The sequence below is a fragment of the Mercenaria mercenaria genome, chromosome 2 (assembly GCF_021730395.1).
Source record: "Mercenaria mercenaria strain notata chromosome 2, MADL_Memer_1, whole genome shotgun sequence".
Taxonomy (NCBI): Eukaryota; Metazoa; Mollusca; class Bivalvia; order Venerida; family Veneridae; genus Mercenaria; species Mercenaria mercenaria.
Genome location: NC_069362.1, coordinates 48160438 through 48179197, shown reverse-complemented (window position 1 = coordinate 48179197; position 18760 = coordinate 48160438). Strand labels below are relative to the sequence as shown.

At 33.7% G+C, this 18760-nt stretch overlaps 1 protein-coding gene across 3 annotated transcripts in view; it reads left to right on the top strand.

Moving 5' to 3' along the window:
• Positions 1–495: 495 nt before the first annotated feature.
• Positions 496–18760, top strand: part of LOC123563928 (extracellular subtilisin-like protease) — a 27575-nt gene continuing 9310 nt past the window's right edge. Inside the window, exons 1-4 of one of the 3 annotated variants that reach the window (XM_053536523.1) lie at positions 496–907; positions 1167–1442; positions 2646–2823; positions 10903–18044. In XM_053536523.1, coding sequence (XP_053392498.1) covers positions 17877–18044 — 168 coding nt within the window. In that variant the 5' untranslated portion in view covers positions 496–907; positions 1167–1442; positions 2646–2823; positions 10903–17876. Of the gene's footprint in view, positions 908–1166; positions 1443–2645; positions 2824–10902; positions 18045–18760 lie in introns of those variants that run through there. The other 2 variants (XM_045357096.2, XM_045357097.2) reach the window with 2 other exon arrangements.

Sequence of the window (18760 nt, the reverse complement as noted above, 5' to 3'; positions counted from 1 at the left end):
GTTAATTCCGGTTGTATACATGAGGAGTATTTATTTGTCTGTTTGTTTGCTTGGCTTCCTGTTTGTCTATTTGTACATGATTATGTTTATGTTAGCAAGGGGAGATAAAACCCTGTTTCTTAAATTAAAGCTTGTGATAGTAATGTATTGCTTTCCCTTGAATAAGCCTAGTTCAATTCAGTTCAAATTTAAATTTTATTACACGCCAAAATGTATAGATGTCATTTCGATTGCTGTGTGTGCATGGTATTTATATATGGATTTTTTTTGTTCTTTTGCACAAAAAAGATGTAAATATTTATCTCTGTGTTTCCTCAAATTGAATATTTCTTCATTCTGATTGGTCTACGACATTGTGACGCGATGTTAACCCTTATCATGCTGGACATCCGTGCAGTCTGATCATGATCTGCACTGTTCGCTATTCAGTAAGAAATTTTTAGGTAAGCACCCCTTTTAACAGTAAATGGTACTGTCCAAATTGAAAGATGGACTAGTACATTATAGAAATTTAGCAGGATATGGGTTAAAATGTATGCTAATTTAACAACCGCCGTTAGTTGGCTATTGACTCATTTGGGACATCCTTTACTTTAAAAAAATATACAACACTGAATCATTTAAAAAACAGTGTAAAAGAATAGGAAAACAAAACACGGTTTAAACACACTCTAGCTTGTTTCATACCCAAATGTAAACACCACGTAACCGCAATTTATTTATTATTATATTTAATAAGTAAACAAATTCCTTCTTGCACGAATGCAGGTAATCAAATACTGTTTTGCATTGAATTTCATACTTCCTAATAGCGGTAAAGTAATAATGGCATTAAATTTAGAACGACCATTTTGAAAATGTGCATTATCATTTTAGTGTTATATGTGAATTATGTTTGATATTCAGGGTAAGTTTATTTCACGTATTTTTTTTTCTTTTTTTTTACGCAGTTTTCAAAGAAACTTAGTTTCAGTAGTCACTATGTCAGATTTGAGTATTTGTTACATAACTTACTAAATGCTGTTTCAAATGTATGATTTAACACTAGAATGTGGTATATTTTGTTGATACTTACGGTGTATATTAAGGATACAGATATATTTTATAAGACCTGAGATCACTTTAAACATTACGTAATTATATAGTCAGCATACAGTGTTTTATAGGAATCTCTTCAGAATAGAAAGGGTTTCATGTAACGGCACACTGACTTCTTCAAACACGACCTGACATCGACTTACACTACGCACGCAACGTCAAGATGCGCTGTTACAGCGGTACAATACAACATGGTTATGTCCTGTTCTACAACTGCCAGCGCCTCTGTGAATACTTTTGTTTCCCACCATACAAACGGTCTTCAACAGATAAATACGTTAACTGTCACACTACTTCTGGAAACTGGTTGACAACATCTGGCGAACAACCGTGCATTAAAGCAGGTAATATATGTAATGCAATCACTTTATCTAATTATATTTTCTTTTGATTAGAATAAGCAATGTAATTCTAAATGAACATTTAGAACATAATGAAAAAGGAAAATATGATTTTTAGCTCGACTTTTCGAAGAAAATGTAGAGCTATTGCACTCGCCCCGGCGTCGGCGTCGGCGTCGGCGTCGGCGCCGCCGTTGGTAAAAGTTTTTGATAAAGTCAAATATCTCTGTTACTATCAAAGCTATTGATTTGAAACTTAAAATAGATATTTACTATCAAAGTCTACACCAGGAGAAACAATCCGCACAACTCTGGTTTGAATTTTGACAGAATTATGCCCCTTTTTAACTTAGAATTTTTGGTTAAAGATTTTGATAAAGTCAAATATCTCTGTTACTGTCAAAGCTATTGACTTGAAACTTAAGATACTTATTTACCATCAAAATCTACACCAGAAGAAACAATCCCCATAACTCTGATTGAACGTTGACAGAATTATGTCTCTTTTTCACTAATAGAATGTTTTGTTAAATTTTTTGATAAAGTCAAATATCTCTGTTATTATTAAAGCGTTTGACTTGAAACTTGAAATACTTATTTACCATCAAAGTCTACACCAGGAGAAACAATCCCCATAACTCTGATTTGAATTTTGACAGAATTATGCCCCTTTTTAACTTAGACTTAGAATTTTTTGTAAAAGTTTTTGATAAAGTCAAATACCTCTGTTACTATTAAAGGTTTTGACTTGAAACTCAAAATAGTTATTTACTATCAAAGTCTACACCAGGAGACACAATTCCCATAACTCTGATTTGAATTTTGACAGAATTATGCCCCTTTTTAACTTAGAATTTTTTAATTTTTTTTGATAAAGTCAAATATCTCTGTTACTATTAAACATTTTGACTTGAAACTCAAAAGAGTTATTTTCTATCAAAGTCTACACCAGGAGACACAATTCCCATAATTCTGATTTTAATTTTGACAGAATTATGTCCCTTTTTAACTTGGATTTTTTTTTTTACAGGCAAAGCTCTAATTCAGAATCAAGCACTGAGAAAAGTCGAGCGCGCTGTCTTACGGACAGCTCTTGTTAAAATTTAGAGTTACTGTATTGCATTTCTACTTCATCAACTTTTGGCCTACGTTTAAGACTCGTTTTCCGTCTAGTTGCACTTACATTTGATTTACTTTATATTTCAGATGAAGTTACGACAACAACGAAAATATTTGCTACTGACTCGAGCGACGTACCTTCCTTTACATCATTCAAAGACGAAGACAATTTTGTTTCTGCCACAGATCATGATGATATAAATGTTAGGGCTATCACCGGGGTTATCGCTACTTGTGCGGCAGTGATACTTTTAGTTGTTGTGAGGTAATTGTTTGTTTTGGCATTTTTGTCTGAATTGTTGTGATAAAAATGTATCATTGTATGAGGTAAGTGTGTTTTAGTAATTGTCTTCAAATTACTGACTTTGCTAATGAAAAACCTTTTCCCTTTTGCTAGAGTTACATATAACTGTTTTTGGTGTCAGTCTGTCTTCATCGCCGGTAAATGTAGTGACGATAATAATTGTTACCTGCATAAGGTAATTATTTTGGAGTTTGATTTATCTCTTTAACAATATTTACATAATACCTATCATTTGCAATGTTTCTGGCTTCATCGCTTTAATTGTTGTCACTACGATAATACTTTTTATTATATTTCTTATATGCTTTTATTTTGGTGTTTGCCTTTATCGCTTAAAGTATATTGACTATAATACCTATCATTTGCATGAGGTAAATGTTTTAGTTTCTGTTTTCATCGTTTTGTATGTAGTCACGATAATACTTCTTATTTGAAAGAAGCAATTACTTTGGTGTCTATCTCTATCCTGTTAACTATATTTACAGTAATACATATCAATTGCATGACTTAAGTGATCTAATGTCTGTCTTCATCGCATTGTTTGTTGTTACGATAATACTTCTTATTTGCAAAAGGCAGTTGCTTTAGTGTCTGTCTTTATCGTTTTAACTATACTAACGGTAATACATACTAATTGCATTAGTTAAGTGATTTAATGTCTCTCTTCATCGTTTTGTTTGTTGTTACGATAATACTTCTTATTTGCAAGAGGCAATTAATTTGGTGTCTGTCTTTATCGTTTTAACTATATTGACGATAATATGGTAAACATTGTGATGATTAATATCTCCTCCTAATTTTGCTTCTTGTTTGTTTTGGGTTTAACGTCACATTTCAGCAGTATTTCAGTTATGTAACGGCGGACAGTATCCTGGATTCTGTACCAGTACAAACCTACCCCACAACTTACTGTCAGCTTCAACACATGAGTCACATTTGAAAGGCGAATGATTTCAGGCACAATGTCTTTTATCAAAATGCCACAGAGAACATACGACTCGCCCTGGGGATCGAACTCACGACACTGCGATCCGTAGATCTGCGATCTCTTTCTTAAGTCAACAATTGTGCCTTTTCAATTGATATACAAATCCTTTCATAATTTAAGTTTGTCAGGTTTTAATGCAAATGGCATTTTACCACAGTGTTTATATATATTTGAAGCCGAAACTTACGTGTCAGAATATAGAATTTGAATCAAATGCTTAATTATCAAATTGTGAAACACTGGTATTTTTATATATACATTTTCCTTGCAAAATAACTATAACTTGTAATAGCAAACTGATTTTTATCATTAAGTGATTGAACTTGAATTGCATTTCATCAGTTGTCTTCGTATTTTTGTATAAGATACATGTTTGCAATGAATTTCGTTTTCCTCCTATTAGACTGATCCTGAAATAAAACGCTATTTTGAATATGCAAATCAGTATTGTTAAAATCATAATCTCAAAAATCGATAAAATGTTGGTTGAGGAAGTTTCACGCCTGAAAGCTTTGGACAGAATACAGAATAATTATCACGTTATTCCGATATACCGTAGAAATGTTTTATCTTATGATTATATCTATCTGAGTGTATAGAAATTATAAACTATTTCATTCGCAAGGTGGTACCAATAAATACCCATGTAGAACTGGTACTTAAGATCATATAACTACACCAAATTAAATTCAAATGCACTGGTGTCATATTGCGGAAGACATTAGTTATAAATCAAAATTTGGTTTTAAATGTCATTGAGGTACATTTGTAAATCAACATTCATGCTATGTTTTTAAATGTGTTATATGATTTAAAATTGTAAGTACAATATCCAATACTACTGTAAAATACTCGCCAAGAATTCTAAAAATAACGCTTTGGGGTTCGCTGTAACCCTTATTATTTCAATGCATTTTAGTATTGGAACATGGAAGTGTGTTCCTTATATCAGATGATTTGCTATAATAACTATAAAGGTTTCTTGTTTTGTGTGAGTAATCGGCGAAAGTCCCCACCCGGACCTGATGGATGGAACTACTTTGGCGAATCCCCATCAAATACTTGCGAGTTAGATGTCTTTAAAACGTACTGAAACAATAGGCTAAACATTTTTCAAACAATCCCAGAAACGTTTCAATTATTTTGAATATGAAAGTGGGCTAACAGGTTTGACATTTAAATTGCACGGGAGATCGCCATGATTTTCATCCTGACTGGACACTGGATTTAAATAAATTCAGAAGAATTTTTTTTTTGCTTTGTGTAACCTTTGCTATTATAATAATATTTCAATATTATTTCTGTCAATGGTTATGTTTTCATGAATAATTTTTCTGACAAGTCAATACTTAGACACAGGAAATGTCTCACGTTTATTATACTGAGTAAGTTTATTTTAACTTTCAAATAAATTCCAAGATCTGTTTGACTTTAAGGCCAGAGTTTTTTATCTTTCGTTTTACGGGAGATTTTTGAAAAATGAGCAGGGGGAGGAGGGAATAAAAATGAAAATAAAAAGCTTGAAAGTGAGCATCTCGGAAAAAAATAAAAATAAAATAGAATTTTTTAAGATTTTTTTTATTTTGATGAACTTTCGTTTCAAGTTTTGTTTACTTTTGTTTGTGTCCAATATTTAATATTGTGATGTATTGTTATGTTTTAAGACTATAAAAGCCATTTATACAGGATAAACATTGAATAAAATTTTCATGCATGCATGTGAATAAACTGCTTCAGGCACTGTAACTTACACTGGCAAGTCTTTAAAATTCAGAAAGCTTGTTTTACTTAATTTAAGTGGAAGACAAAAATTATTTTATCTGTTACAACAGCCACAGTAAATTTCAGTGACAGCAAGTAGAGACTAAACACGTCTGGTATAAAGTGGCTTAATTAGTAGTGTAGTAGTTTTGGTGGTTTGGTTTCCTTGCATCTTCTGCTGTGTAACCTCTGTTTTTTATACATAATATTTACTTATTGTATCTTTCACCAGTATCATCTTTAATGAGCTAACTTTACAGTTTATGCCAGCTCATAATATACTGGATTTTATCAGCAAAATAAAGTATTTAATAATTTTGAATAACAGTCACAGTGCAGAGGGCAAGATTTTTTTTTCAGTGATGAAAAACGAAAGATAATCTAGCAAAAAGTAATCTGAAAATTTACCTCTGTGATTTGCACCTTTTTATAATACATTTAGTGCAAGTACTGAAGTTGCTTCTGTAATTTGCACCTTTTTATACTACACTAAGTTCAAGTACTGAAGTTGCATCACTTTTTGTCAAAATATTGTCTCCAATAAAAAGTATTCTTTATTATTCTTTATACACTTATGAATTCTATTGAAGTTACAAAAGAAATGGACCATCTGTCTGAGATTTTGCCAACACTACCAGCTGCTTTATGCGAGACAGTCCCAAGCCTGTGTAAAGTGTGAGGGGTCACCGTTGAAATAAAAATGTAAAAACAATCTGCTGTTACAAACATTTATTTGTTCTGCAAACAACTAATGTTTTGAATAAAATTTAATGTCAAAGCACCTTTGATATTGTATTACCTTTCTATGGCAAACTTGTAAGTTGAATCTATTGAAAACAAAATGTGAGTAAGACAATCTTTAGACAATTTAATACTTTTAATACTGTCACTTTTATGAAAGGAGTATTATGTACAATAGTATTATTTCCCGAAAAATATAAATTTTGAAAAGTGTCTAAAAAAATTTGGACACAATCATCGTCCATCCACCCGTGTAGAAAGAGAGAAAAAAAACGTTAAAGATTATCAGTAATTATTCAGTGATAAACTAAGTAATGTTGACCTTGTTTTCATGATCAATTTACACCCCCTCTAAGAGCTAAAAGAAGTGTGTCAGTATCTTGACATCTGAAGCGGAGATCAAAGCGGTATTTTTGCTTGAGATTCTCATGGCATTACGTCATGTTTTCGCGCCATGTGACACATCACTGTCTGATCGTACCGCATCGGTTCTTAAAATTGCTGAGAAATAGAAATCAATAAAAAATTTCTTCTTTAATTTGTTATCAAAAGCGAATGTGCTATATCCCGTATAAAAGGTAAATGTCTCAAACGATAGTTACTATAGTGGATATCCTAGCTCTGTGACCTATTTGCCCTCAAGGAATTTACATTATTGTTTGACAAGAAAAACTTTTAAATTGTTGGTCAAAAAATACATGTACAAAGATTCATTTAAAACTTATTAAAAACCGCAGTGACATCACATTGCTTTATTTTAAAATCGCATTTCTACTTACGTTCACGAGGTCACGTAACCTATTCTGCCACACTAACAGAAATCTGTTTGCCAAAAATCGTCTTACTCCATGTATTGTAATCGCAGCCGCTTTTTCATTATTTAAGATTTTTTTATTCTGTTTTTTATACTTTCTGGTCAAAAGTCTGAATTTTAAGCCCAAAGTATTCATCATTTATTTACTTTTAGAAAGAAATAAGTAACTAAGATCGCGCTGTTTGAATTTTTACAAATGATTATATGAAAATTCGACCGTTTTTATAGAATTTTGCCTACATTTCTGTCGATATCTTATTAAAATCATTATAGAATTCATAAAGTATTATTTCTCAAGGGGTGTTGAAAACTTGAAGCGAAAATATTAAAAAATGAATGCACTACGCACGGATTTTGTGTACATGTCGATGTAAATTAGATGTTACGATAGGTCACACGTGCTTGTGAAATGGAAAATTACCGGCATGACGTTTTGATATCTTTATCTGTTTCCAGTCAATCCAGGTAGCGACTGAACCATCTCAATGTTTGTTGACGTTTTGTAGATGTAATTTCTGAATTTTGGTAAAGTAAGGACGTAAAAAAAAACAATCGCCCGATCGGTCGAGTACACAGCGAGGTCCACTCGTCCTACTCAGACTTAACTCGCCAATGCGAGCAGGCGAGTGGAATTTTACACCCTGTTAATGCCGATAAATGTACGGCAAAACACGATATTTTGCACGCGTTAAACTCCCTTCCTGTGAAATTACGTCCAGGTGAAAATACACTAATTTTATTTTCTTTGGGGCTGTAAACAACCGACCGGCGGAAAAAATAAAATAAAACTCGGGAAAATGAATTTTAATTTTATTCCACTTTTGCAATATTTAGGACCGGCGCTCCCGTAAAACGAAAAATAAAAAAACTCTGGCCTAATGTTCAAATATTATCGCAGTCAGGATTTGAACCAATTGCTTGATAACTTTTGGTAAAACTAATCGAACATCTATATTTAGATATACTTTTGTGAAGGAGCCGATAGTCATATATTCACCTAGTCCTTCACCGGAGGACACAAGGTCTTGCATTTTATGATATACACCAGCTTCTTATGCCTGTGGTGTATTATAAACAAAACACAAAGGAGCCGGTAGGTAACAAATATTATAATTATGCATGAGGCAAGTGTTTTATCGCTTCAATGTAGCGACGATAATACTTCCTGTTTGCATGAGGTAAGTTTTTAAGTGTCTGTCTTCATCGCTTTCAGACGTAGTTATGATAATATTTGCACTAGAAAGTGTTTAGTCTTCAAATGTAGAGACGATACTGTATATCTACGAGGCAATCGTTAAGTGTTTACCTTCATTGCTTTAAAAAAGTGAGAATAATGCTTTTTAGCTCGACTATACGAAGTATAAGGAGAGCTATCCTACTCGCCCCGGCGTCGGCGTCGGCGTCTTTCCGCGTCCCCACCTTGGTTAAAGTTTTGGTGCACTTTCTCTTTTTTCAACTTATCTCTGTAATTACTTGATGGATTTGATTCAAACTTGAAATACTTATTCCTCATCATCATCCACATCATCTGACATAAAGGCCATAACTCTGGCACCAATATTTCATGAATTATCCCCCCTTTTCACTTAGATTTTCAGTTTAAAGTTTTGATGCACTTTCACTCTATCTCTGTTATTTCTGAATGGATTTGATTCAAACTTAAAATATTTGTTCAACATCATCACCCACATCATATGACACAAGGTGCATAACTCTGGCACAATTTTTCATGAATTATTCCCCTTTTAACTTAGAATTTAAGGTTAAAGTTTTGGTGCACTTTCACTCTATCTCTGTTATTACTAAATGGATCTGATTCAAACTTAAACAATTGTTCAACATCTTTACCCTTATCATATGATGCAAGGTGCATAACTCTTGCACAAATCTTTTATTAATTATTCCCCCTTTTTACTTAGAATTTCAGGTTAAAGTTTTGGTGCACTTTCACTCTACCTCTGTTATTACTGAATGGATTTGATTCAAACTTAAAATAGTTGTTCAGCATCATCACCCACATCATATGACACAAGATGCATAACTCTGGCACAATTTTTCATGAATTATTCCCCTTTTAACTTAGAATTTAAGGTTAAAGTTTTGGTGCACTTTCACTCTATCTCTGTTATTACTAAATGGATCTGATTCAAACTTAAACAATTGTTCAACATCTTTACCCTTATCATATGATGCAAGGTGCATAACTCTTGCACAAATCTTTTATTAATTATTCCCCCTTTTTACTTAGAATTTTAGGTTAAAGTTTTGATGCACTTTCACTCTGTCTTTGTTATTACTGAATGGATTTGATTCAAACTTAAAACAGTTGTTCAACATCATCACCCACACTATATGACACAAGCAGCATAACTCTGGCACCAATATTTAATGAATTATGTCCCTTTTTGCTTAGGATATACTTATATAGTGTTTTGATACATTTTGTCTTTACCTCTCTTATTACTTTCAGTTGATATTTTTTACATAGACTCAGGCTATTGTGCAATATCTTCATCCACAATTGGAGTCATTAAACACTCCAGTGATAGCTCTAGTTTCCTCAGATATGCCAAGTTTCACTATCCAGCATCGAAATCGTCGAGCACGCTGTCTCCTGTGACAGCTCCTGTTGTTTTTGCACGAAGAAAGTGTTTAAGTGTCTGTCTTTATCGCTTTGTTATAGTGACGAAAATATTTTATATTTATATGAGGTAAGTGTTTACTGTCTGTATTCATCACTTCAAATTTTTGTTTCACGCCTTCTCTGCATTTATCACTATTTAACTATAATGACAATAATACTTGTTACTTGCAGAGGTAAGTGATAACTTTCTGTCTTCACCGCTGCGAACATATTGACTACAATACTTGTTATTTGCACGAGGGAATTGTTTTGGTGTCTGTGTTGTGTGTCATCATCGTTTCTATGTAGTGTCAATTATACTTGCTACTTTCACGCGAGGTAGGTGTCTTAGTGTCTGTCTTCATCGCTTTAATATGGCTGCGACAATACTTGCCACTTGCATGAGGAAATTGTTTTAGTGTCTGTCTTACATCGCTTTAACTACATTGACTATAATACCATTGTTTTTGCATGAGGTAAGTGACTGTCTTCATTGCACTAGATATAGTGACGATAACACTTGATATTTGGATGATGAAAGTGGTGTTGCAAGTGCTCCTATTATTGTGACGAGGACACATTAATTTCATGCTGTAAGTGTTTTATTTTAGTGTTGCTCGAAATATTTAATGATTGCTTAACGCTGTTTTCATTTTTAGAAAAGTTATAAAAATATTATATGTGGTAATTGTTTACGACCTCTGCTTTCTTTATTTGTATTGTTATGATAAAGATACTTATTGCGGCATGTGTTACGGGTTTTGATCTATGGCATCTTGTTGCTTGTACTGGTGTGATCTGCCAGTTGATCCATTTGTCCATCCATCTTTTCTTTCTTTCTTTCTTTCTTTCTTTCTTTTTTCTTTCTTCCTTTTGATATTAAACATTAAGATAGTTTTTATTGTTCTTTCTTTTCATCTTTCTCAGTTACTTTTTATTAGCCTAAATTGGCCTAATATCTATATCTACCTACATTTGCAAACTATATGCCATTAAAGAAAAGAAATTATTACATGATAAAAATGTAATTGTTTTTACTAAAATTTGTATTTTACGAACGTTTTAAACTATGTCCTTTGCATTAAAAAGAATAAACCTAATTTTACATTTAAGGTTACTGATTATTCGCACGCGTTCTGCAAAGCAAAGCACTCAAATGCCGGAAGTGGAAGTAAATTCTCAGATACACCAGAACAGAGAGGCTCAGGCCCAACAAGAAATTGTGACACCTCACCAGAGTCCAACTAACAGAACAAATAGCGAACATGAACACGAAGATAGAGGGATGATTATCTTCAGTATTAGGCAATGGTTCGGTATTTCCTTGCTAAGGAACCCTTACAATACCTTCCGAAACCCGTCTGAGCCTCCACCATATGATGCTGCAAGTGCTCCTCCACCAACATATGAGGAGACAGAAGGGGTTAGCAGATCCACAAGAGAAACTGCTGAAGTTACCTGTGGGGAAAGGTTAGAGATACCAGTTGATTCGCCACCACCATATACTGTTTAAAAGCGAGGAAGTTTATATGTGTATGCTAATCGTTAGTCAACGTAACTTAAAATCTACTGTTAATAAAAATATAAAAATGTTGTCATTTTACTAATCTGTTAAGAAAGTATTGATTGCAGTGGAGAATCTGGCGTTTTCAGTACCAAATTGAGTTCAAACAGTGTAAACTTGATATATGACATTTAGACAACAATTTATACTTGAAATGTTATATTTATGTAAACATTTAAAACAGTTTTTAAGAATTAGTGTCTGTATAAATTTTTCGCATGCCTCTGGTGAGTAAATGTTCTGGCGATTAATATGGTGTACAATATTTCATAAATCTATATCTAAGGATACACTAAGGAATGAATTGGCATTTTTTTTGATCATCTTTTGTTTTTTATTTTATATATTAAACTAGTTATACTTTCCTCTATCAAATGCCAAAAAGATTAATTTAAAAGTTCAAATATAAAACATTTATTTGATGAAACTGCATGATAAACAGTAAACATTTGACATATGTTTATCACACACCTTACTGAAAAGAAGAACAAGGCTATAAATTTAGTCACTGTATTTTTCGACCATCATCTTAGCATTTGATTTTATGGTCATCTAATGCTCTAGAGGGAGTGTTAATTGAAGATATGTTGCTTTGATGTAACACATATTATATGGGTGATTTTTGTCACGGATTTTGACTGGCTGTCTTGGTCAAGAGGAAATAAGTGTTGTAATAATGTTCAAACAGTCTAATTCATTGGTAGAAAAAAGGAAGTTTAGTTTTTGATGAAGGCGGAGCCCAAGGATAAAGTTCATATAACACATTTCCGTCTTTTTCTCAGAACAGAAATTCACAACTTGATGAAGTGTTTGAAGTGATTCAATTTATGAAGGACATTGCATTAAGATTGACAATCTATTTCTTTAAAGGGTGGTCTATAAAAGAGTATCACAGTTTTGTAATAAACTAATCCATTCTTGAATCATATCACTTTTAATTGACTTTGGAAGGAATCAGAGACCCAAAAATAATTTTGTTCAGTGTAACTCTTTTTTCTGACAATTTAGGGACAATTTGTGATGCACGTTGGTAGTTTGGACACCCACACAAAGTTTGGCTCATTTGACGTACAGATAAGATAGTTGAATCTGTTTGAAGATAACAATAGAGTTTTTATACGCCCGAAGGGACGTATTATGTTATGACGCTGGTGTTCGTCTGTCCGTCTGTCCGTCCGTCCGTCCGTCTGTCCGTTAGCAATTTCGTGTCCGCTCTGTAACTCTTGAACCCCTTGAAGGATTTCAAGGAAACTTTACACAAATGTTCACCACACCGAGACGATGTGCAGACCGCATGTTTTGGATGTCTCACTTCAAGGTCAAGGCCACACTTAGGAGTCAAAGGTTATATCAGTTAGTTTCGTGTCCGCTCTGTAACTCTTGAACCCCTTGAAGGATTTCAAAGAAACTTGACACAAATGTTCACCACACCAAGACGACGTGCAGAGCGCATGTTCCGGATGACTTGCTTCAAGGTCAAGGTCACACTTAGGGGTCAAAAGTCATATCAGTTTGTTTCGTGTCCGCTCTGTAACTCTTGAACTGCTGGAAGGATTTCAAAGAAACTTTGCAGAAACGTTCACCACATTGTAACGTTGGCAGAGCGCATGTTCCGGATGACTCGCTTCAAGGTCAAGGTCACACTTAAGGGTCAAAGGTCATATATGACTTTGCTTTGTGTATATTGCTCTGCATTGCAGTGGTCTTGTTTTTATTTGGCAGATCTCTTTTTTTGACTTACAATAATTTTTTTTTAATTACTTCCCTTTTATGTTACTATAAATAGCTTATTTTTGAAACTTTTTTATTATTGGCCATAGGGAAAAACCGAGACCACTTTTCTGTGGTACAACATGGATGGTACCTCCAATTTTAAGGTGTATTTTTACATACCTATACCTGATAAGGATTTTTTTGTAGACTTTGATTTTTTTTTTGTGGACTTAGATTTGTTTTTTGAAGTTTTCCTTTCGTTGTTCCAGTCCTTTGGGGCTACAACAGTCAAGTTCTTAAAATTTTGCTCCAATCCTATGATGTAAGAATTCGGGCGTATATTGCCCCGCATGGCGGCGCTATTGTTACATATTTTGTTATCTAAACATAATCGTGATGGCATTGCACAAAATCTTATATGAAAAGTATCATGGTATAGCTTAATCTTTCCCCTTCATTTTGTTATGTTACATAACATGTCTTTTCTTTGGAAATATGGAAAAAAATATGTTTAAGCACGGCACCCAATCACTCCTTTGTGTTAGATTATATGTCACACACTGTCTCCTCTTTGTAGTATTTACTCTTCGGTTCTGATTTGGGAACAATAATTGAACTTTTAATATTCACTGTTTAGCTTTTCTCATTATCTAATCTTAGGCGGGAGCAATAATATGGCTTGTAGTACTCTCTGTTCGCGTGTACCCATAGTGTATTGATATCAGGCGGGAACAATAATATGACCTGTAGTATTCACCATTCGGTTGTTCTCATGATATTAAATAATTATATCAATCTTAGGCTGGAACAATGATATGCATTTGTCGTCGGGCTGCAAAACGTTATAATGAGGTTTTAACAAAACACATGTCAGACGCAATGCATAACTTCCAGTTATACATATGATGTTTCAAAGACACTTGATTACCTGTAAATTCTGTAAATTAATTATATATTATAATATATAACTACAAAAAATGACATTGCGTTGCAACACAAAAATGGTTCAAAATATAGCGGACATTGATCAATCGTTTGTAATTGGGTAATGAAATTAATATGTTTACTAATAGATGAATTATACGGTGTAAGGGAAATAAATCTTTGTAAAAACTGCGACAGCTTCGACTTTAGTTAAAATAGTGAAAAGTGGAAACTTCACAGGTCGCTCAATACGACAAAAACGAAAATGCTGCAGGCTCGGTTTGATTGAGCCTGTTCATGGACGGTAGTGGAACTACTCTACTTATGTTATTATGACAAATGATAAGCTTATCTACATTCCTTCAACTGAATTTACTTTAAAGTATACAATGCATATATACCATAATCTTGTTACGAATTCACTAAAGACACGCATTTTCGATTGTTTGATACGAAAGGGAAGAAATATTTGCATGTAACTTGTTATACATGGAACGTCGGAATTTAGTCTGTAGATAATATCGGATTAGCATTCCATGCCATATGCACTAGCCTACGCCTTAGGCTTTCTGTACTGCACTGTTGAACCGTAATTATCACACAAACGAATTCGTCACACATGTGAAAATTTCATAGGAATTCCTCACACATTGCGTGGCAAATACGTACAAATATGTCACAAGTAGCCCTATTTTTCGACTACCTCTTAGCACCAACGAAATTTATACATGTGTGAGGAATTCGAACGAATTCCACTCGTCTCTTGCTGTGGCCACTCTTTTTCAAAATAGCGGTTTGAGTAATGCAAGATGTGTTTATGAAAGTGAAGCCCTCAACCACCCCACACCAATCCCCGCACACAAACAGTGCGTATTTAATTATTTATAGCAGGTAGTGATATGACCTTTTAATACATAAACCACTAAAAGCATGCCATAAAATTTAAAGATATTAATCAACTATTCTTAGCTGAACTTTGACCTAGATTTGATCGTCATTACCTTGTGCCCTTGACCTTAGATCTAGTGTACTTTAAAACACTTATAAATCTATTCATCTGCAAGGGTCATCTCCTCAGTATGTTCGGTCATCCTGTGAAAAATGAGACTCTTCCAAGCATATCAAAAACAATATGCCCCCACCCCTGATCTGTTTATTATAATAAGTGAGATAAAATGTTGTTTGGAATGTGTGAAAGTTTCATATGAACAATATTTTTTACATATGTTTTTTCTACTATTTTTTACTCGTGAAGTACACGTTTCTGCTTTGAGGGGTATATAGATACAGAATTAATTTTTCACAAATGTGTGACATATTCGCACGCTTTTGTCACACAATGTGTGAGGAATTCGAACGAATTTTTCTCACATGAGACGAATTCGTATGTGTAAAAATAACGGTTCAACACTGCATATTTTTTGTTTTAGGATAATTGTTCCATTAACACGGTATGAATGTCTATGTGTGTCGGCTTTCACTTCTCGAAGGGAAACTTTAGGCTGAGTTTGATAGAATGTTACACATACATACTAAAACACGATAGAGTAATCGAAAACGCGATACTTTTGAGAAAGGGCACGAGAAAAGGAAGAAAGATTATTACTATTTATATTTGGACTACTTGTGATAGCGTAGGCATACATTTGATTTTAGTAATCAGCCTAAAGCGGCAAATTCGTAAATAATTAATACAGCTCACAACAGATAGCTGTCCTAGATACTTGTAATGTCCTTACTTTTCTATCATAACGCATCATAAATTCTAAGTAATATCGAGTTACTTTACCCCTAATGAAGACTTATCCTTGCCCTTCACCTTCTGAAAATTAAAAGATTTAACCGAGACCGTGTATACTTACTGAAGCCCATAAAAAGCATTTTTACTTTATTTGTGTATCTGACGTCTGTCATATTCATCACTTAGTCTAGAATTAACGCAGTAACTATACATAAAGACTGATACTTCTGTATTCGTTCAGTTTAGAGTCACACCAGCACAATTAAGGTAATATGGTGACTACAATCACTCAAAAACATACTTTAAGTCGATTACAATTCTGTTGATTAACACAAGTTTAAGTTTCGAACATTTTTTTTAATGTTTTATACTTCATTTTTGCGTAATGTCTACACAGTCATTTGATGTAAGCTTTACAGAAAAACATGGCAAACGCCAATAGTGTTATTCTTCAACTTCAAAAGAGATTCGCGTTTTTATATTTTGTTTGTCGATTATAACACATAAATAATTCATTTTATATTTTGATTTAAATAAAAAGTGGGTGTTCAGCCTGAACTGATATAGGACAGATAACACAATCTGATTAATACTTTGTTCATACAATATATAATATCAGCTAGTAGTTAATTACTTTATCTCGTCTAATCGGAATGTACATAATGGTATAAAATCAAATTATTACATTTTAAATATATTTCAAAACATTCAAGATATTATTTTCCGCGCAACCACTTAGGTACAAGCCATAAACCGGGGCAGGAAGTTTTAGTTTGATTTATTGTTATACGCCCGTTTTGAAAAACACGTGGGTCCGTCCGGACGTACCAACGTGCGTGCGTCTGTCCGTCATACCTCGTGTCCGGAGAATAACTTTATAACCATTAAAGGTATTGACTTTAAACCTGGCGTATAGGTAGATTGAGATGAGACGATGTGCGGAGCGTGCAAATCGGCCCTTTAGGTCAAAGGTCAAGGTTACAAATTGAGCTAAACAATCGAAACTGTCAACCATAATTTGTGTCCGGGGTCTAAATAATGATGAAAAGTACTGACTTCAAACTTGGTATGTAGGTAGGTTTCGATAAAAGAATTACAGAGCACATTAACCTGGTATGTAGATCAACGGTTAAGACCACAAATTCGGCTTAAATTTCAAATTTATCTGTTATATTTCGTGGCTGCAGCATAAGTTATTAACCAATCATTCAAAGTATTGACTTAAAACTTGGCATGTATGTAAGTAGTGATAAAACGTTGTGCAGAAAACATAAACCTGGTCTGCAGGTCAAAGGTTAAGGTCAAGTGTTGAGCTCGAAAATTAAGTCTGTCCGTCATATTTAGTGTTCGGAGCATAACTTCATAACCATTAAAATATTGTCAATGACTTCAAACTTAGGATGTAGGTACGTGGTGATGAGACAATGTGCAGAGTGCATAGACCAGGGTGTTAGGTCAGAGCTGAAAGTCAATTCTACCAATCATATATCGTGTTAAGAGCATAACTTAAAAATATTGAAAATATTGACTTGAAACTTGTAGTACAGGCAGGTGATAATAAGATAATTTTCAGACTGCAAAAAGGAACATTACAGCTCGCCCCAATTCTCTATTCGTACCCCACCCTCCCAAAATAAAATCATTCAGTTTCTTGCTCCTGTATCCTATCACCACCACCGCACACAGACACGCACGCACGCACGAAATCACGCACACACCCATGGACACGCACTTCATCTTTCTTCATTTTTTATCTATGTCTGTCTTTTATCAATCTATGGGCACTGATGTCGCAAACGATGACGAGTTATGAATGTTCAGTCAAATTTTCCCTTTTTATTATATTTGCACTGTCACGAGTTTAATCAGATAATTTTATACAAACCTAATTTTGTATCTTCTATCAAATGTATGTATGATATGATATGATACTATTTAATTTATCATTTATCACAAAAATAAACAAACGAAACTATTAATAATATTCAAAGATGCGTCATACCAAGTTATGGAAATAGTACATGACATAGTGATATTTGATTTAGGAAGTTCATTTAGTAACAAAGTGGCTAGTTGGATGTATTACTGAATGAACCGTTCAAATAATAATAATCAATAAATAACTTAACTTAACTGAAAGTCACGATGAACTTTTACGCCTTCGTAGAAGTAATTACATATGTAATTGTCATCTTATGTTCAAATGCGTCTGCTGGGGAATCTACTGAGAAAGCCGTTTTCTTGTTTTCGGATTTACTAGACGATGCGGTATTTAAGAAGCTTGAGAGCTATCACTGGAAAAAGATCCATGAGGTATATTTAACAATACTTAATAATAAGCATTAGTTGAACTGTTTAGTGAGCTGCGTTTTCAAGGCGTGCCGATTTCTTTGTCAATTTTCTCAAATAAAATATTTCTTCGCTAATGTTCTATATACTCATCTGTTCTTAAAATAGTTTTTTTTCACCTAATTATCTATCTTATTGAATTTTTCGAGTTACGTTTTTATCAAAAGGACGCATCGCTTTGTATTCTCAGTCTCTTGATTATACAAATAATGAATGTGTCTCAGTTTTATATTAACACACTTAACACTATAAACTCTGTTGATGGAAGCTAAACGTATGAAGTTCAAATTTGCAACTTTTAAGTAATAAGCGTGTTTACATGAGGATAATATCGATAAAGTGGTGTAATTTATTTACGTTCAATAAAGACATTTGAGCCGTGCCATGAGAAAACCAACATAGAGGGTTTGCGACCAGCATGGATCCAGACCAGCCTGCGCATCCACGCAGTCTGGTCAGGCTCCATGCTGTTCGCTTTTAAAGCCTATTGGAATTAGAGAAACTGTTAGCGAACAGCATGGATCCTGACCAGACTGCGCGGATGCGCAGGCTGGTCTGGATCCATGCTGGTCGCAAACCCACTATGTTGGTTTTCCCATGGCACGGCTCATTTTACAAGTATTATCCATTAATATTTTACAGATAAATTTATTTGGCAGACATTAAATGACTTGTGAATT